General features: G+C 39.3%; 1 protein-coding gene across 4 annotated transcripts in view; it reads left to right on the top strand.

Annotated features, from left to right (window-relative positions):
• ntrk2a (neurotrophic tyrosine kinase, receptor, type 2a) overlaps positions 1-21,447 on the top strand; it is a 106,269-nt gene that overhangs the window by 19,500 nt on the left and 65,322 nt on the right. For 2 of the 4 annotated variants that reach the window (XM_022199091.2, XM_022199092.2), the window contains exons 10-13: positions 1,039-1,065; positions 1,541-1,552; positions 1,966-2,003; positions 2,340-2,439. In XM_022199091.2, coding sequence (XP_022054783.1) covers positions 1,039-1,065; positions 1,541-1,552; positions 1,966-2,003; positions 2,340-2,439 — 177 coding nt within the window. The remainder of the gene's footprint in view (positions 1-1,038; positions 1,066-1,540; positions 1,553-1,965; positions 2,004-2,339; positions 2,440-21,447) is intronic. The other 2 variants (XM_051951180.1, XM_051951181.1) reach the window with 1 other exon arrangement.

Consider the following 21,447-nt stretch of genomic DNA (forward strand, 5'->3'; position numbering starts at 1 on the left):
TCTCGGCTGCAAACTCCTGTTATGTTACAAAAATTTAAACAACTTCTCGGTTGAACTGCTTACACGGAACACAGAGCATGGTTACAAGTTTTCTTTTCAACTAAAATAAATTCAGAAACATCCAACGTACATTTTCTGTGTCCTCAGTTTCACATTCTGTTTAGCAAACAGGGAGTGTCATTGCTTCCTCCGCATTACAGTACACTCTTCCTTTAGACTTTTAAAGCACTATCCTCTCAATGATACTGTTTCACAACGTAAATAGGAATGCAAACTGTGTATATATATTTGCCATCTGCATAATGTGCAGAGATTGATGATGAGGGGTTGGTTGTTGAAATGCATGCAAATATAGGGACGCCGTACTGGCATGGTTCCGTTTTGAATTGACAATTATCAGTAGGCAGCAGCTTTAAGGAGCAGCTGCTGTTATCAGATTATTAGCATTGTGTTCAGGTATGTCTGACTTAAGACTTATACTCCCTTGTGGATGCGCACACAAACAGCTTCACAGACACATAGTGGTTGTTAATCTCCAGCCAGCCTGCACTAGAGGACGCGTTCCAGATATGCACAATGAGTCAGTATAAACACACTCCACAAACGCACAATGCTGTCCTTGTAGTGTAGTCGACACAAGTTTTGGGCTTCTTGTGCTGCATTCATGGAGATGTGGGAAATCTTACACTGACCTTATACTTGACTCATACTTAAGCATACAAGGGTCCACTAAGGACCGCATGATGTAGATCTCCACAAGGATGTGCTCAGAATTCATACACAAAGGAGTCTACGTAGACCAGGAAGTAGTGCAATAACAACAACTACATGTCTGTTGTATCCACAGCTGTCTGCATCTGCAAAGAGAGAGTACATACATCTGAGATACAGTATGAAACATTTAATTAAGATGCAGAATGGTGGTTTTATGAAGGATACATAACATCAATTCAAAAACCTACACTTTCTCCCAATTTGATATGGGGCAAAGGCTGATACCAATTTGCTAAAACCTTTTGCTTTTGTCTCAATGTGCAGGATCTGACAAGGATCCTTACTATTATGGTAAGTGAAATTTATTTCCCATGTGAAGTAGTTAATTGCAACACATCCAGTCTATTCAGTGTCTGTGCTCTCAGATCAATGTTTATATGTTTAACATCATCGTCACCAGTTAACTCAAATTACATGTTAGAAATCTTTCTCTTTCTCTTTTCTCTCTCAAGTTGCTGAGGGTGCGTTTATATACCTACCAAGAAATTAGGGTTGATGTGATGTCTTTTTTTTTTTGGCCCTGATGTTGTCGTTGTTGTTTTGTTTTTCTCTGATGTGCACGTTGAATATATGTTGTTTCGTTAGTGTGTGTATTGTGTTTGTGTCATGATTCTGTTTCTGAAACGAGCTCAGAGAACAGGCATGATTGACTGTTTTTTTGTGACGTGCATGTTAAAGAATTTACAGTTGAAATAGGTTTTTATGCTTGAGGCCTAATTTGTCTTTGTCCGTCTCTTTCTCCAATAACTCGTCGTCCCTGCTGCAGATGTAACCACAGGTACTGCCACGTCTTTTATTCGCTCACAAGCAGCACAGTCAAATTAGCCTGCTGCCTCTCTTTACTGTTGCTACACTGTCAGGGTTTCCACTCTGACATGCACAGTTTACATTGAGAATAGCAGCAGAGTTGCCGTCAAATTTTGAAAACAGTGTCTTTAAGAAGGCTCAGCTGTGACTAAACCTTTGCTGTTAATCAACAAAGGGCAAAACTCTAACCACTTTGAGTTAATTTCACCCACAGAACAGATTCTGGTCCCAAATGGCTGGGAAATTACAGATTCTGTATTATTGTTCTAGAATTAAAAAAAAAAAAAAGTCTATGTCACATGTAGTGGAACAGTGTCCTCTACTTGACCATAAATCACTTCTTAAGTGGCTTTTCTTCTGTTTATTCCGCTCGTGATTCAACAGATACCCCTCCTGTGGACCCACCTGAGGATCGAGTCGCTGTAAGTCAGTCTTCAGTGTTTTCCTGTAGCTCTGTTTCTTTTCTGATTGTCTCTGTCAGTTGTTTACTGTTTGTCGCTGTTTCTCTTTCATTTATTTCTGTTACCTGTCCAGAAACATCTGAGCTGGATCTATTTTTTTAATGTTGCACATAATAGAAAACAACTGAACACACTGAAAATAGAGCAGCACTTGAGAAAATCTGCCTTTCTTAAACAGGGATATAAACACAGCCTGTACCTTTCGTTGTGGTGTGTTTGACATTTGGCTTTGTGCCACTGTCAGTGTGGTTGCTCGCCTCGCTGGTAGATTTATAACTCTGCTCTCTCACTGTACAGGTGTACGTGGTTGTAGGCATCGCTGCTGTAGCCTTCACTGGTTTCCTTCTGATGTTGGTTATTCTCAAGTTTGGAGGAAACTCCAAGTTTGGCATCAAAGGTAAGGCTCCTGACTTTTATCTCCACTGGTGGCGTCCATCCTCTGTTGGAGGATGAGCTGATTAGGATTGATGTGGGAAATGATGGCAATTGCTGTTTGCGGATGTGTAGATCAAACATTTGGGCAATTTAAGTTTAACACAGATGACCTCATGGATACATGAAAAGCACATTGAAGATTTATCTCAAAACACTGAAATCAGAAGCTAATTGGAACTTGATGTCCAACGACATTTAAGTTTTTGGTGTTTTGCGAAGCTGTTAAATGTGAAAAATGTGGCCAGCCAGTACCAATGTTGTCAGGTGATGCTGTGGTCCTGATGTATGGTTACATTTTTGAGGGGCAAAGTATAAATAAATCTTTATTCTCACTTGTGGGGGAATTATTTGTACTTTAAATCCCGAGGGATACATGTGAAGTTTTCCTTGCAGGGATTTTTTTTCAACTCAAAGTGTGAAGTCTGAGTGGATTATGTACATGTAAAAATAGTTACATGAATTAAATAAATTCTTTAATCAGTGATTTAGTATTAGGACTGTCATGTATCCATGAACACATCCTTTTCAAGTGGAAGATGCTGTTGTTTGATGGAGTTGAAATGGGTCTCAGTTCTGCTGGTGAATAACATGCATGCAGACTAAAATGATCTCCTGTAATCTTTGTTGTTTTGACTGCTCTGCTGTGGTAGCCATTGACCCCACTCTCACCTCTCCACAAAAACAATCACACAATCACAATTAATCTTTTTTGACACAATTGTCAAAAAAAAACACCTTTACAAAAATGTGTAACTTCTGCAATGGCTACAGATGAAACTAATCTATTTCTCCAGTAGTGTTTGTCATCCTGACCTGCTGCAACAGAATTGTCTCTGTTTTTCTGATTTGATGCTTGGCTGATATTTTCTCATTTGTTGTGAACTAACAATAACCTCTGAACAATATTTCCCTCAGTCCATCCGTTTCTAAATACTGCATCAAGGGTTGTACAGTTTTTTTCTTTTTAAATATTGACATTCAGCGTGCAGCTAAAGAACCATAAGCAGCCAGACGCTCAGCTTTGATTTCTACAGGCTCGATTTTTGTCGAGAAAATCCTAAAATACATAAGCTGGGTGTAGGAACTGTTTTCTGTGTCTTCCATTCAGTTGACTTTAGTTTGGTTGAAAAGACATAATGCATTCATGATAAGCAACCCAAGAATCCAATGTGCCGAGGAAGTAATTTTGTGCTGTTTAAAGATACGGTTGTTTTAGGAATAAATAACTTTGTGGCGCTGCTTTAACCATTCGCATTTCATGCAGTGAAGGTCCAAAATTGACATTCAAATTAGTAAACCAAAACGTGAATGCAAATGCGGAGACAGACTTAGTAAATGTGTGTTGCCGGGCATGTGTGCATTTCTCTCTGTCGCACTGTTGGAAGTGTGGTATTTTGACAGTGATTGATTTGTGGTCCCCCAGAGAGGAAGGATGCAAGGCAGATAGAGCAGCCGTATATACATCGTGTGCATGTGTGTGTGTGTTTGCATTTATGGTCTTGTGTGTGGTTTCTTCTTTCTCCAGGAAAGGTGAATGAGGTTGCGCTGAAGGAGATTAGCTCTCTAATGCCTCTTAGCATTATATATGTGTGTGTGATGGTTATTGCTCATGTTGTGGGGACCAAAATCTGCTTACACAGTCACATTATAGGGACGTCCTTATGGAAACAAGAAGCATGTCCCCATAAGGTAAATCACTGAATTTAAATTTGTAGGCATGTCTTAAGGCTAGAGTTTAGATTAAGCAAGTTACATTTGTGCTTAAGGTTAGAGTAAATCTCCAGGAAATTATTGTAAGTCAATGTATTGTCCTCTGAAGTCATGGAAGCACAGCTTTGTCGGTGTGTGTGTGTGTGTGTGTGTGTGTGTGTGTGTGTGTGTGTGTGTGTGTGTGTTTTCTCGTATGTCTAAGCATTTCTGCATATGTATGCACTTCCATTCATGTGTAGGATGTTAGGTCACATTACCAGTTTTCCCTTCTGATTGCTTCCCTTGAGACTTCATCCTCCTCTCTTTCCACTGTCGACCTTCCTTCTCCCCATGCGCGCCCGTCCTTATGCTCCACATACATCCAGATGTATATGCCCTGCAGCATGTTGACTTTGGGGTGAGCGAGCGGAGAGAGAAACCGAGAGATGGTGACGTCAGCATGAAATGTAGAATCAGACAGAGCGTCGGACAGCTGCGGGTGATCCGCAGCACCAGTTGTGCCCACATAACTGCTGTTTATTTTAAATTTCTGCATATTTCCGACCAGACCGACGACCGAGGTTCGTCTCAGCGGCCGGAATAAAGCCGCAGATAGCAGCACACCACTAGTGCTAATCTAAAACAAACAGCACTTTGTCATGACAACATGGTTTTCTAAATCATAAACACGTGTATACAGACACACACACACACACGCCTCCACGTGAACACACAGTCAGTGCTGCTGATGATGGTGAATTTGTGATCAGAAAGTGTGAAGAGAGTGCGTCAGGCCTTGCACCGTGTTGAACAGGTGTGCAGTGGAAAAGCATCACCCGCCTCACTGACCTGGATGAATCGCTGACCGTCTCTTTCTGATAGGCGAGTAAAGAGCTGTAGCAGGTTTACATTATTTATATTGGCTGCATTATTCTGCTCCTCTGTCATCAATAAGACATGGACAACATTTGGTACAGGTTTCCTCACACGATCTCCTGGCTGCTTTGTTATACGCTGGAGGATTTTATAGACTGTATTTAGTTGTGTGTGCTTTCATGATGGCAGAACAATAACTTAAAAAGCATCGATTCAAGATTAGCAGGTTTAGTAGTGATGGTGTCGCGATTAGTCTGACTCAGTGGATGTTGGTTGGTAGGATTAAACCTGCCATTTTTCATGTACTTCACACATCTTTATACTCGCCTTCCACTGTCTATGTGGTAGGGTCATATGCACCAATCCCAGAAAAAAAAAGAACAATAAAGGTTTTATGGTTGGTGGAATATTGGAATAGAAAAAAAACCAAAATAACATTTACAGATCAAATTTATAATAACTGGTGTGTGTAATTCTATCAAAGCAAGGTTGTGCCATTAAAGACCATATGTACATATCAAGGAGCCCGGAAAATTGCAGGACAATACCTACATTACTTCTCAACTCATGTCACTTCAACCGCTCATTACTCCACAGATTGGCACGAGGAAAACGGTGTAAAAATCGACATGACCCCACCCCTCTTTAAAAATAATTTAACTCAAAAACTATTGTTACCCATGACCCCAGATTCTACATACGTTTTACATTTTAATATGCACAGAAAAAATATCTGCCAGATTGAAGATGGCCAGATGGAAGCATTCTGTGAATTAAGGCAGAATGGCCCGTTACTGTTCAAGTTAATCACGGGAAACAACAACCTCTCTGCTGCAACCTACCACGGGGAAAGTTTCAAATTTTTTGTAAAATTTAATCTGTGAGGCAGCCTTGCTCATTGTTTTCAATGAATTAGCCATTTTAACGATAGTGCTGTCTCTCTGTGTGCAAATGTTCCACCTAAACAATTCCCCCATCACTATTTTGCAAAAAATATGATTGGTTTAAAGAAATACAAACAAACCACAGCACAGAGCAACATTAGTTTTTAGTGACCACCTTTTCATCTCTGCTTAGGTGTGTCTTTCTGTTCCCTTTCATCAGCTAACTCTGCTTTTGTGACAGCTGTGTGATTGATAATTCCACTAATGTGCTGGGTAAAAGTGAAGTTGTTGGACTTAAAATAAAACAGTGGATTACAACTTGGTAAAAGAATGAGGGTGACCTGCAGACTCTCATTACATCGATTGTTAATATTGATTGTAGCAGCAGAAGAGGGGAAAATTAGTGTTAAAGGTGAGTGAGCATTAAATTGATTATCTTCCTCACAGGATACAGATGAATGGAATTTCTTTTGCGGGGCTACAGCATGGGAAAATACATTTCCAAAATGTAAATACAGCACATCTTTATAGAAACCACTGGATGTTCCAGTTAATCAGCACAATCGTAAGACCTTGCTGTGAACTTTTCTTACTGGGTAAGTTAAGCACTAACGACAGTGTTGTTCAGAGTAATGGTGACATTGTTTCAGGATAAATGTGGTGCTTTCAGGCACACTGTAAAGCTAGTGAGATCAGAAACAACACAAATTATCAACCGGTTAAAGGTTACAGGATCATTTTAGTTGTTGGATTTGAGATAGAGACACTGACCAGTGAAAATTCTCTCACCCTTTTAGTTTTCGTGGTCCTTGTCAGTATCATTTAGGATCCAACCTGCTCCCAAATAAGACTAAACCTACCTGATCAATACAGCCCCAGAGAGAAAGCAAATCAGGTTTGGTGAGACTAATTGTGCGGTCTGCCACATTGTCTGAGTCTGGGCCCAGAATACCTCAGTAAAGGCTGCTTTTCCTGGATGAGTCCAATTTGCCACAAATTGTCTGTCAAGAAGGTAATCTGCTTGTATTTGTAAAAAAAATAAAATACGGTCACAGAGAAGCAAAAGCAAAATGTTTAATTTCTTTAGCCCGATTTTAATCAGGATACATTTTTAAGGATGAAACTAAACTAGATGTAGTCAGTCTACTGTTGATAAGGGTTGATTTGATGCCAACATCTATGCAGCACACTTTCATGTGCAACTCAAATAAATGGCACACAAACAGTACCAGCAAAAAGTTATGCATGTTTTTTAGAGTCCAAGGACTTATCAATGTGGCAGCCAACTGGGATTTGTCCCAGTAAGCCTGATGGCCTTCTCAAAAATCCACAGACCTTGAGAAATAGATAAAGAATGAGAGCAGGCCATTCTAAATAGGGCAGCTGGAAGCCGAACAGGTTCCACAAAATTCTGCGTAACAGCCCTCCAAAATGACTGGAGACTCCCGAAAAGAAACAGATCAGACAGCGCAGAGCAGAGACAGAAGGACGTGGCAGCATCTATGTGTGTTCATGCCCTGGAAGCACCTGTAGGGAGCGAAGCATCAACATAAACCCGAGTTCTGATGCAGGAAAAAGTCAGAAATGTCAAGACAGGAAAGGAACGAGTGATTGAAAGTAAAATAGTAAATGTGAAGAGGAGAGAGTGAGAGACAGCTGAGATGAGGAGAGAATGCTAAAATTGACTTTTGACAAGAAATCAGGGTGAGAAGAACAGAAAGATGGCAAGGAAGTGAGAAAGAGAGAGCGACAATGATAGAAAGAGATGAGAAAAAGATGAGGAAAGAAGAGTCCTTCGTTAAAAAATAGATTGAAACGACAGGGCAAGGCAGCGAGAAAAAGAAAACCTGAAGGAAGGAAAGAGATGAAAGGACTTATCAATGATTCATCATTAGTGCAGGTTTCAGTTTTCTCCTTGTTTGGTGGAGTTGCACGCCTCCATCTTCTTCTGCCTCTCTCTCACATGCACACACAGCTCCTCACCGTCGATCGATCGATATGACACCCTCAAGGTCAGCAGAGCTTCGTTCTAAGGCCAAGGCATTACAGAGCATGCTCAGCATACCCACCACCACCACCACCTCCTCTTCTTCCTCCACTCCCTGCAGGAAAGGAGCTTTTGCCTCCAGCTCCTGATGTTTTTGATGAACACTGCTCACCCAAAAACAAAAGTTTTGCAAAGGAAGCAACAACTGAATGAATTGAACCACAACATGAAGAGGCTGAAAAACGAGCATCTATATTTAGGTTATGGCAGGGTATCGACCCTGAATACTTTTAGAGCTCTGACCGAAATGTGTCATCACCACGGTGGGATCAAAATATGGAATCGAAAGCCTGGTCAGATTCCTTTTCTCATTTGTTGTTCTCTGTCTATCTATAGCCATGCATGTGGCATGAACACAACAAAGGTTTAGAGCTAAATGCTAATGTCAGAGAGTCCATATAGTACAGCTAATGTGTTCATGCCAAGCAGGTACATGTTGACGTATTAAGTGATTTTAATTGTTGCATTGTTTTTATGTAAAGCACTTTGAGCTGCTCCCTAGCATGAAAAGGGCTTTATAAAGATTGATTGATTGATTGATTGATTGATTGATTGATTGATTGATTGATTGATGTAGAACATCATTGTTTATTGTGCTAGCATGTTAATATTTGCATATTAGAAATAAATAGATAAATAAACCAACAACCCAAAAACAAAATATGAAGTACAGTTAGTTTTGTAATTACCTTTGGAGGTATTTGGTTATAACATTGTATTAGAGGCAATGTTGCCAGACTTAAAGCTAGTGCAAAATCAATACATTTAAAATTGTTGTTGTTGTTGTTGTTATTGTTATGGACTTGTGGAGTGGAATTTTCCATATTCAACTTTTGAATAATTTCTTGCTTGCACATATTTGGCTGAATACCTTCAATATTACAGTGTAGCAGTGTGTAGTGTAAAGTAGCGGGCAGGTTTTTTCTTCGTCCCCACTGTGCTTGCTCAAAGGGGAATCTAAAGGAAACTTTGGATTTGTTGGGTTTCTCCATTTAAAATGTTAAGGTCTTCACCTTACTATCTGAAGTGCTATGACATAATATTTTGCTGTTTAATGACATTGAATTGAATAGTTTTACAGTGTGTGAGCAGAGTTGTAGGTGAGCTGGTGTGCTGAGCTGCAGCATGTAGCAAGTCCTTAAACCTCATCGATAATTTAATATAATCAGTAAGAAACTGCAGACAAAATAATATTTATTTTGAAATCACATTTTAAGAAGTCTGTATTTTTTACCCATGTGTCAGATATTTAATTGCACCATAGCTGTTGTGTCTATTTTTGGTAAAATCAACATCAAGATGTGGGGAAAAAGTCTAAACCCTAATCTCTAATCTCTGGCTGATTGGAGAGAGAAGAAGGGATTTTATTGATTCACACATTTTAGCAGCAGTAAAGAGTTAGATCTAAGTCACTTTAAGGCAGGAAAATGTCATGGCCTAATATGTCAGCAAACTTTAATCAAAAGCAAAAATATTGTGAAAGTGCTCAACAAAAAGTCAGTCGATCGCCAAAACATTAGGATTCATCCTCTGAGAAGAAATATCTGAATAAAACATCTGATCGTTGGTAATATTTCAGCCATAGTTGTGTGCCAACAATCCGATTGACATTTCCATTCCTTAAACTGATCCACTATCATAAAAAACATATGTTGTTTCTGGCATTAATAAGAAGAACACTACACAGCCTTATTTCAATACACATCTTTGAGCTTATTGCAGTCAGGTGTCTCAGTTGATGTGTTTGTGTTTATGTATCTGACAACATGTCTTATCTCTGACCCAGCATTCATAAAAAGGAAGAAGACTTCAAAAAGACAGCTGGCTACAAAGTTAGAGTGATGCCTGCCAGGGTAAAACATTCACATGGACGATTCCTAAGCAACTGTACCAACTTGTTTGCAGGTCTTGGGATTATTTGAGGTAAACGGCTTAAAGCTATTCGCTATTATGAGTCACCGAAGAGCTGCTTTTAAACTATAGGTACCGGAGCTGCCATGTAATTTCATGCACAGTTTCTGTGCACCTGACAAATTATGTGCATAACAAATTATGAAAACAGACAATATTTAGATTGAATGAAAGAAGAGACAGATTATTCTATTGTTAGTACTGATGAAGGAACACAATTGCATTCCTTTATGGAATTGTGTGCCATAGATGAATAGTTCAGGACCGTAGGAGAGGTGAAAATCTGCCAATTCTTTTCATTTTTATAGTTTAAGGCGCTGTTTAATGGTGTTTTTTTGTGATTTTTTTTAAAAGATACCCTGCCTTATATACTGATTGGGGTTCAGAGGTTACCTGATAATGATGACATGAGAATATGCTCAATAATATGGGACTAATAAGGTGGGTAGAACCTTGACAGTTTAGTGATAGCAACACAAAGAAGAGAACCAGAAGAGAACCTCAGGATTATCTCACTACTACTCCCTAAAGGAGATATTTTTATACTGTTCTTATATATGCACCCCTATGGAATGACTCCCTGTCTTTGTTTTTGATCTCATACTTAGTACAACCCTATGACAACAGATACAACAGATGGTTGAGACTTCAAAAATATAACACAAGTTATATTAGTTTAAACTCTTTTCAATGCAGCAGCAGTCGCTATCATAATGAATACTATTGTCATAGTTCTTTAAATAATGTTTAAAAAAAGACAATGAATTCTCAAACAAGGAGAACTAGACTCTGAGAACCCTTTACTGTGTCTCACATACTGAAATCAACTTTTACCTCATATGACCCTGGATGTGAAGCTTTAATGAACAGGCTGGACATGCACGTTCCAGTGTTGGTGCTGTTTGTTTATTATTTCACAGTTTGTTCGCAGATTTTAATCTTGAGAGCTGGAGGAAGAAATGTCTAAACGCCAATGGCACATCCGAAAGTCAGTGATTGTTTGGAGTGCTCTGAAAATGGAAACTGCTTTTTCCAGAGTGACACGTTGCCTGAAGACCTTGTCTGACTGCAGCTCTTCTTTTTGTTCACACCGCTCTTTACAGGTGGAAGTTTTTACAGGTTTTGTCACAGTCCTGTCTGGTGTGTGCTCTTATTGAGCTGGATCTATTAGGAACGGTGCTGAGGTTGCTTCTTTAAAAGTAATTGAGAGGTGTTGCAGAGTTTATTTAACGGACATCACAGAAATGTTTCCAAACCCAGAAAACTAGTTTGAGTGTTGATAGCGTAAAATAGCTTAATTTTCTGAAGCTTTCAAACATCATCTCCCTGCTTACTGTGAGAACACTAAATTAGGGATTTGGAGCGTACTGCCGTTTCTGTTCAGATTTTAACCACCTTGTTCATGATTGGACCAGCACACCACTTACTGTTACTGCTGCAATTTGCTTCAGGCTGATAAACTGGAAAAATGTGACGATTTCCGTTTTGTTAATAAAGTAAAAAGGGAGGGACCCGTCAGTAACAAGGTTTAATCACCATGTAAACCACTTCCCATTATTTCACTTTCTGTTATTTTTCAGAGGATGTGAAAGCAGTCATGTGTGAAACCAGACAGAGTAATCACAAACCTTGAAGGTCTGTTTGGAAAAGGGGAAGTGTTGCCATTTGTGAACATGAAGATAGTTACTATCAGCCGATGTCTCACTCCTCGCCTCTGTTAGGGAGTCCGTTGTGCAGCTGTACATCATTTCCCATCTTGTATTGGTCATCTTGACCTTTGCAAACAGTCAGCGCAGTGAATCAGATAGCTCAAACTGGGAGCGCTGTGTGGGAACGGGGCGCTGTGTTTACATACAATTTTAGCAGGGCACAGATGCAATTACTACAGAACAGCTGAGTCTTTAGAATTTGTTTCCATTTTGAGATATGGAGGCTTTTTAAATTTGATTACTTAAAAAAAAAGCACTTCGAGATGTTTAGCGTGACCTCATTTTCATTTTTCTGTCAGCAGCCATGCATATAAGAGCATGTAAATGGACTTTAAATGATCTTACACAGAAATCGGAGGGCTCATGAAGCTTACACAGCACTTATTTATCTACATATTTAAAGCATTAAAGACACCCAAGTCTGGAGCTTGAGGTTTTCTGGCGGCATCTGTAATTTATTTAAGTAAATAATTCTTCTTAGCATAGCTTTACTCTGGTGAAGTCGCTGCATAAATATCACCATAATTTGCCCCAAAATGAAATCCCATGAAAAGAGCTGTTGCTCAGCTGTATCTTGATGTTCTCAACTGGCAACACATAGTAAATTTACTGGTGCCACTGTTTCCACTGAACTGAACTCAGTAGTTTCACTGGTTTTTATTTCACGTCACATTGAAGCTTCAATGGTTTTGCAGGAATAAAACACGCTCTTTAAATAGTGCTTTTTGCATTTTGGTCACAATAAAGTGTACCGAGTTGACATTGTATATCAAAGAATTGAAGTTGTAATTGTTAGAGGTCATCTATTTACAAATCACAGGTAAATCTCAAGTCTTAGCTATGAAGCATAAAGTACCGAATTAAGTCCAAATCCTACACTTTAACTCTCTTTCTTCACTCTGAACCCTGAGCAGTTTCTGGCCAATGCCACATTTTTACTAACTGTGAACTCATTGTCACTGCAATATAAAGTCCTCCATCTCTCTGGAAACAGCACAACCATGGTTAGAAGTCTAGAGAACTAAAAAATGTCTTTCGTGCAGGATAACTAGGTAACAATTCTAAAATAAACAAAAAAGAAAATTCAAATTTTAAGGCATCATATACAGTTTTTTCCCAGATATCTACAGATGTCACCAGTATTGGATAAACTCAGACCTCTACATGCTATAGATGATTTATTTATGTACGTTTGTTTATTTTCTCATCCATACTTGTCCCCGAACTGCTCTGGATAAACACAGCCTGCTGCTCATCCCAGAAGATTTCCTGAATTTTAGTTGTTTTTTATCTAACTGAATCTGAACAAATGATTTCTTCTTGTTAATTTCTTAAATGAGACAGGAAGGGATTTTGATGTTTAAAAAAAATGTAACCATAGATATGGTGAAGTCATAGTTGAGTAATTTAAGGACCATTGGAAAATTCAAAATCATTTTCCACCGTTTTTACAGTTTTTGGCTCTCATAAATTGGTAATTTTGTAAAGATAACATGTCTTTCAAACCCGTGGGCAGAATAAAAATAGAAATATTCAAGTGCTAAATTTGAGTATATGTACTTAGTCACTCACTTAGTGGCTATTCAAATTCAATAAGCTTACATGTGCTGCCAAATGATGCCACTTTTTCAGGCTTGTTGATTCACAACATGTTTATTGACAGGAAAATGAAATATTCAAAAGGCAAAGTCATGACTTGTTCATGTGAAACCATTTTTTAAAAAAAGTATTTTTGCACATTTGACTTTCAAGTCATTGGATTTGTTTCATCACACATGAGTAGGAGCTAAGTTTACACTTCTGGTATTTGCCTGTGTGGACATATTCACCGTGTAAACATGTACATCATGTCAGTGTGGTCTTTCTGCTCACACACTATGACAGTGTGTTGCTGTTCAAGGTCCCACCGGTCGCATTGGAAATGTCACTGCTGCCACACAGTGTGTACATGTTACATCAGCGTGGCTTTTTCTTGGCAAGGCAGTGAGTGTCTCTATGATAGGGTCTATGTTAATGAGGATTTAGCCATCAATCAACAGCGAGTCCTGCTGCACTGAGGAGGATACTCAAGTAGCTGAGAGACAAAAACAAAACACTGAAATCCCCCAGTTTTCCTGAATATGTATGAGAAACGGCAAAGAAGCATGCCGATATCATTCACTGTGTCTGGCTTATTTTGTGTTGTACATTTGTGCGGCTGTGTAGCATTTCTCTGCAAAGCGGGGACGAGGCAGCACTAAGCAATTGGGAACAGCACTATAACAGATAGGGGTTTATTGATGGATCAATTGATCGTTTGCCTGTCCAGACTGAGCCAGGATGCCTCTGTCTTCTTGGCCCTGCTTTCCCATTACTGCCGAGTGCTAAGGTCAGCAGCTCTGCTCAGGGGTGTGTGGGTGTGTGTGTGTGTGTGTGTGTGTGTGTGTGTGTGTGTGTGTGTGTGTGTGTGTGTGTGTGTGTGTGTGTGTGTGTGTGTGTGTGTGTGTGTGTGTGTGTGTGTGTGTGTGTGTGTGTTAAGGAGAGAATATAAAATGAAAACAAGTCATGAATCTGAGAGCAATCAGGAGAAATGTGAGAAAAGAAATACAGAAATGGCATCTTCTGTTTGTGTATTAGTCTATGTCAGGGGTGTCAAACTCAGTTCCTGGAGGGCCACTATCCTGCATGTTTTAGATGTTTCCCTGCTCCAACACACCTGATTCAAATGATCAGCTTATCATTAAGCTCAGCAGAAGCCTGATAACGAGCCTGATCATTTGAATCAGGTGTGTTGGAAGAGGGAAACATCTAAAACATGCAACGGATCTTGACACCCCTGGTCTATGTGTATCTGAGTGACAGACTGTCTATCAGTAGTTGTTTTGTCCATACCTCCATAATGCCTCACAAAGTCTTCATTTTCAGAACAATCAATTCTTTGTTTGCTACAGTTTTTGTGCTTGAATCCCAACAGACACATAAAACCAGTCAAATTTATCACCGTTTCTTAAATTCCAGTCGATACTCACAGCCAAACCAGCAGCAGTATACAGAGTGGACATGTTCAGCTTTGTATACAGAAAGATAATACTGAAAAATGCAGTAAAAAATGATAACAAAAAGGGCATGTTTGTGCATGCTGCATGAGAGCTTGTACAGGCTTCTTTTCGGGCAATAACATGCCAGTTTGAAAATAAGAGATACTCATTTAATGATAGTGAGTATGATGATCTGTTTATTAATTCATCAGAATTGGTCTTCTTTATTTTACTGTTTTTTCTTCAAATTATAATTTTAGTTATTCAGCATTAAGTCTCACTTTTCCCAAAATTATTTGCATTTTATTACATGTTTAACTGTTGTAGGATTTCTTGATATGTGTTTGTAAAGTTTAAATTGTTTTCTCCACCAATTATAATCATAAGATTATAATAATGTTTCTCCACCAATATTAATGTAGAGTTAATGTTTGCTCAAATGGGGTTAAGGGTTTTATACAGAATTATTATATAGTCTACCTGATATTCGACCAGCGAAGTATTTAGATTAGACAAATATAATAATTAGCCTATGAAACACTTCTTGTTGCACTGTAAAGAAGAACTTCAGGGATTATTTAGCTTGAAAGGTTATGTATAAAATTGAGGTAGCTGGAATCTATACAAGTTAGGGACCAAGATGTGAACAACAAAACAATTGAGGCACTGAACTTATATTTATGTACATTTATTAAACTAAACTAAACAATAACAACAACAACACACATTAAGATGAACAACAACAACACAAAACAAGTAAGATGGTGAGATGTGAATGATGGGAAAAGGAAGGAAGAGAACACAATATTTCAACGTAACACTGGGATTTATATTATGCTTGAAATATGGAGTTCTGAGGGAAAAGGGATAACTAGACCACACCTGAAAGCAGCCGTCAGTTTGGTATTAGGCTAATTTGTTAGCCTTTGAATTTTATTTTTGAAAAGATAATTTAAGAAAGTTGCACCAAGTTCCATATGGAATAAGATTACTGTCAAAAGTATTCATCCACAATTCTAACCATTCGTATTCGTAATGTTAAACGTTTGTATGTTAATAAAAAATGTGTACACAAAATTCTGCTGTCATATGCATGAGTTTGATAAATTAAGGGTTAGGATTGTTTTTACGAGTATGAACCTAAAAGTTGTGAGTGCAACTCTAATTTCTACGACTACGAAGTCTTCCCTGTGAGGACGAATTCAAGTTTATGGGTACGAGTAGAAAAATACTGGAATGACGTCACATAGGTCACAGGGGAAGGTAATCGAACACAGATTGCTCCAAACGCGCATGCGCCATTTATAAAGAGTAGACGCCGGGTGGACCCGGTGGACCTACCGGGGCAGGTGACGCCTCACAGGTCAAGTAAATAACACATCCAACTTCTTGTAATTTATTTATTTCATGAAACTGTACTGTTTTAATTGATATACAGTTTATGGACGAAAGACGGTACTGCTTAGCTTGCACGCTAACGAGCCGGGCCGGTGACACATTAGCCTTCTAATGCAAGGAGGCTAATGAGGAGGCTAAGGAGGCTTAATAACAAAACAAACATAATTTGAGATTATGAATCGTGGCAATTGGCGTATGAATCAGCCCATTGTACAGCCTAAATTGCTGTAAATTAAGTCCAGTTTTAGTTCTTTGCAAACTCAGACACGTGCATTAGTTTAGTTTAGAATGAATCTGGCGGAGTTCGGTAAAGTTGGAAAGATATTCACAGATTCGGACTTCCGGCATCAATAACTCATGAGATATATGTTGTCAAAACATGAACGATGCCTCTTTCAAATCGTTGTAAGGTAGACAATGTGCTACAAGGCCAATTTTATCAAAAGTCGCTGTATTTCAAGCTACAGAAATAACATTGGCGTCTATGAGCAGCCGGCGGTGCAACGAGTGAACAGGGACCGTCTGCAAATAGCAAAACCGCTGCAACAGCGAAAAGAGACACTACACATATATTCATTAACTTCACTGTAGAGCCACCAAAATCACTGGAGCCATGAATGGGCTCTTGCTGGTCATACTACAACTCTTGCTTTGGCGCTAAATTAAAAATCTGAATTTTAAGGATTTTTTATGTTTTGTATGATTATTTTATGAGTATTAAAATGGCACTTTTCTTCATGTATGTGGTATATTTTATATAACACACAGGAAAAATGGCATAAGGGCATAGTGTACTTGCTGTGACCTGTGCTGGTCAGACCGTCAGGTTTATTACCTCCAAGTATTGTCTGTACAGTCCTTAACTAGAAAAATATTACTCTCAATTTAACATTATGGTATAAATGAATCAATTGACACTGAAACTTTGCAATAAAGTGTCTTATCGTCTTTCTTCTCAATCATCAGTACTTGAGGTGACAGTCTAAACAGTTTGTTTGGTATATTGGCGTTATCTGATACTCTCTTTGGTAAGGATTGTAAATTCCATTACTATACAGAATTATGTGTTTGGACAAACAAGTACACTATGCCCTTATGCCATTTTTCCTGTGTGTTATATAAAATATACCACATACGTGAAGAAAAGTGCCATTTTAATACTCATAAAATAATCATACAAAACATAAAAAATCCTTAAAATTCAATTTTTCATTTAGCACCAAACAAAGAGTTGTAGTTTGACCAGCCGCAGCCGATTCATGGCTCCAGTGATTTTAGTGGCTCTACAGGGTACAAGAGTAAAGTTATTGAATAAATGTGCAGTGTCTCTTTTCGCTGTTGCAGCGGTTTTGCTATTTGCAGACGGTCCCTGTTCACTCGTTGCACCGCCGGCTGCTCATAGACGCCAATGTTATTTCTGTAGCTTGAAATACAGCGACTTTTGATAAAATTGGCCTTGTAGCACATTGTCTACCTTACAACGATTTGAAAGAGGCATCGTTCATGTTTTGACAACATATATCTCATGAGTTATTGATGCCGGAAGTCCGAATCTGTGAATATCTTTCCAACTTTACCGAACTCCGCCAGATTCATTGTAAACTAAACTAATGCACGTGCCTGAGTTTGCAAAGAACTAAAACTGGACTTAATTTACAGCAATTTAGGCTGTACAATGGGCTGATTCATACGCCAATTGCCACGATTCATAATCTCAAATTATGTTTGTTTTGTTATTAAGCCTCCTTAGCCTCCTCATTAGCCTCCTTGCATTAGAAGGCTAATGTGTCACCGGCCCGGCTCGTTAGCGTGCAAGCTAAGCAGTACCGTCTTTCGTCCATAAACTGTATATCAATTAAAACAGTACAGTTTCATGAAATAAATAAATTACAAGAAGTTGGATGTGTTATTTACTTGACCTGTGAGGCGTCACCTGCCCCGGTAGGTCCACCGGGTCCACCCGGCGTCTACTCTTTATAAATGGCGCATGCGCGTTTGGAGCAATCTGTGTTCGATTACCTTCCCCTGTGACCTATGTGACGTCATTCCAGTATTTTTCTACTCGTACCCATAAACTTGAATTCGTCCTCACAGGGAAGACTTCGTAGTCGTAGAAATTAGAGTTGCACTCACAACTTTTAGGTTCATACTCGTAAAAACAATCCTAACCCTTAATTTATCAAACTCATGCATATGACAGCAGAATTTTGTGTACACATTTTTTATTAACATACAAACGTTTAACATTACGAATACGAATGGTTAGAATTGTGGATGAATACTTTTGACAGTAATCTTACTCCATAGTTCCAGTGACTGAAAGGTACTTGCGTGCCATGATGATGATGATGCTGCTGATGCTGCCTCGGTGGATGGTCCGGTCGGACTTTGTTGATGTGGGTCGGAACAACGGTGGACAGAGTGGAGCCTTCTGGAGAAGTCTTGGGTTGGAAGCCTCTGATGACAAAGGAGAGATCTTTCTTCGAACAGAGGATTCTGATGGTGCAGGAGGACTCTTAACTGTGACTGTGAATGAGGACTCCTGAGATGGTAACCAGACTCAATGTGGTGAAAAGGACTCTCAGTGGTGAAAAGAGACTCCGAGTGGTAAAACAGACTCAAGATGGTACTTTCAGACTCCCCAAATGGTGCTTTCAGATGTGGTCTTTTAAAGTGGGCCTTTGCATATCATTAAGTCAGCAGGGGTCTGGTACATCCTCCGTCAGGGAGGGCTGATGTCCAGATGTCCCTCACAGAGTTACATTTTTAGGTAATTTCTGTAACTTTCCAAAATACTGAAATTTGGTGAACATGATTTATCTAGGAGCATTATTGATAGATAGCTGATTAAAATGATACCAAACATGATCATATATGACTGGCAGACATGTTGAAATTATGACATTGATACTAATACAAATAAAACTCAGGATTAAAAACAAGGCAAGCTATAGATTGACAATGAAGTTATTGGAAAGTTCATTTGTTCTATGAAATGGGTATATTTAAAATGAGTTTAGTTCAGAATTGTGAGATGATTGTCTTTGTTGGTTCTGATTGGAGTTCAGAGTTCCTTGTCAGTAAGTGGAATGTCTTTGAAGTTGTCATGTAGGTTCTGAGCCCCCGCTTTGATGGCTCAGGAATCAGTCAGAATGCGTATTGGTGGCCATTTGGTCCTGATAGTGAGTGGGGGTCTGTGTGGGGAAATCCTGTAATGCCTGGTCTCCTGCTCTCCTGCTGATTTGATGACTTGCATCTTCGGGCCAGATGTGGAAAGTGTCTTTGTTTGCCATGTCTTGGTGTCTCAGCTCCACTGATCAAAGCAAGCCTCGTCTCCACTGTGGCTGTGAAGGTGTTAAATCTGTTCTTCTCCTGTTCCACTATGTAATAATGGCTGGTGGATCCTACACTGTGTTCACATATTTGAAATAAATATAGAATTCCTATTTAAGATTCTGTATTTATACTATCTATATAACAGTATTGACAGTTACAAGATGACAGCAAGATGATTATCTTCTTACGTCTGAGCTTTCTGTGTTAATAGATTGTCATTTGTTCATTTTCGCAGTGGAAAACAAATATCAAGCCTTCACCAAACAGACATATGAGGTTTGAGGGAATGTATCTCCAAAGAGTCTTGTCTTTCCAACTAATCACTTTTTAAAAAAAATGACTTCATTGAATGGATTGTGCAGTTTTACGGACGTGTGAGTGGAAAAATGGCAAGAAATGTGTTGTTTTCTGTGTGTATTTGGAGGTTTGGAGATGGATGATGCTGTGCATGAGGCTGTGTGTGAATGACAAGATAAAGCTTGGTGCCTATTTGATGGTGAGAAGCAGCAGGAAAGAATGGACCAGACAGACAGTGTAAGGAAAAGTGGAAATTAGGGAGGAAAAGCCTTAGCTTTTATGTGTGTTTGAGTGTAGGATTGACAGGGTGCACATGTGAAAGAGAAGTACCTCATACGACGGCACAGACTGTACTGCATGTTAGCAGCCTCACTGAGCAGGCAACTAGATTTATTCCTGTCTTTCCGTGTTCCAGTGCCAAGACCAGTGATTTTTGCTGAGCTGTCCATGTGTTTCTTAGCTGACACTAGACAACTGACAAAAAAAAAAAAATACTCACAACCGAGAAAGAAGCAGTTTGAAGCTGATATGCACAGAAAAGCAAACGTATGTCCCGAGAAAACGCTGATTGGACAGAGTGGTACTCAGAATAGAGTCAAAATCACGAGGAAAAGGCATGTAGTCTTAGCCTAGCCACACTAGACCCAGCTCTTAAGACACAAGGGTCTAGGAACGCTCGACAGGGAGGGAGGCGGGCTAAAAGGTTGTCTATCAAATCCCTCTGCAGCAATTGAGTAGGTATACAACCAATCAATGCAACGAATAGGCTGACGTAGTTCCGAGAGCACCGGCGGATTGTGGCTAAGTCCCATTAGCTTCCCAACCAGCGGAGCCAACTGGTATATTAAGGATTTGCCATATCCCGTCGGCATAAGTCCAAATACGTCTTTCTTCTCAATGAAACACTTCAGTGCCGTCCTTTGTTTATCTTTCAAGTTGAATTTTAGCTTCAAATCTTTAAGGGCTGTGGCCAAAGCCGAGTCGAAAGATAACTGTTTATTGTGCGCCGGTTGTTTCTGTCAGAATCGTCGTGCCTCTGTCGTCACTTAGTTACGCCCGCCTTCTAACTCTACACTTCATGGTGATTGGTCCGGCCAGTTTCAGAAGCATCCAGCCTCGAGCCTTATGGAGGGTAACTAGACCCACCCTGGCAGAGAATTAAATTAGTTGCCGTGGGTTGTCTAGCGCGGCTAGGCTAATGTAGTCTCAGTATGCATGAGTGTTATTTATTGTGCACATCTCAGTAGCTGCAACATCACACGAGTGTTAGAGGGTGTAGGTATGTGCAAATTTGGGTTGCAGGTAATGAATATTTTCAATAGAGTATCCATTATGTTCTTGATTAATCTGGTAAGTTTTTGGTTTATAAACAGCTCAAAATAGTTCGACCTTCACACCAAAACCAAAATATATTTAAAAATCCATCATTCAGATAAGGGAGACCAATTATCAGCCTGACTGTCAGATAAGATATTCTGCATTTTCCCAGTTCTTGGTATCTGCATTTTTATTGATCAGTTATTGATAAATTAATTCACTACCTCGGGTTTGATGCAGCCTCCTCTCTCTGTCCGTAGTCACTGCGTGGACTCAGAAATGAATCTCAAGCAGAGACGGAACAAGAAACACAAGCCGTTGCCTCAAACCAGGAACTTAGTTTCTCTCATAGTGGCTCAGGCTACGCTAATGGCTAGCGGCTATTGGCATAGTTAGCAGGCAGATACAGATGAACGTGAAAAAGAGTCTGGAAAACAATATTTTATAATGCTTTAAGATCTGAACCCTAGTTGGCAGTAAAACTGATAG

This window comes from Acanthochromis polyacanthus, chromosome 7 (assembly GCF_021347895.1).
Source record: "Acanthochromis polyacanthus isolate Apoly-LR-REF ecotype Palm Island chromosome 7, KAUST_Apoly_ChrSc, whole genome shotgun sequence".
NCBI lineage: Eukaryota > Metazoa > Chordata > Actinopteri > Pomacentridae > Acanthochromis > Acanthochromis polyacanthus.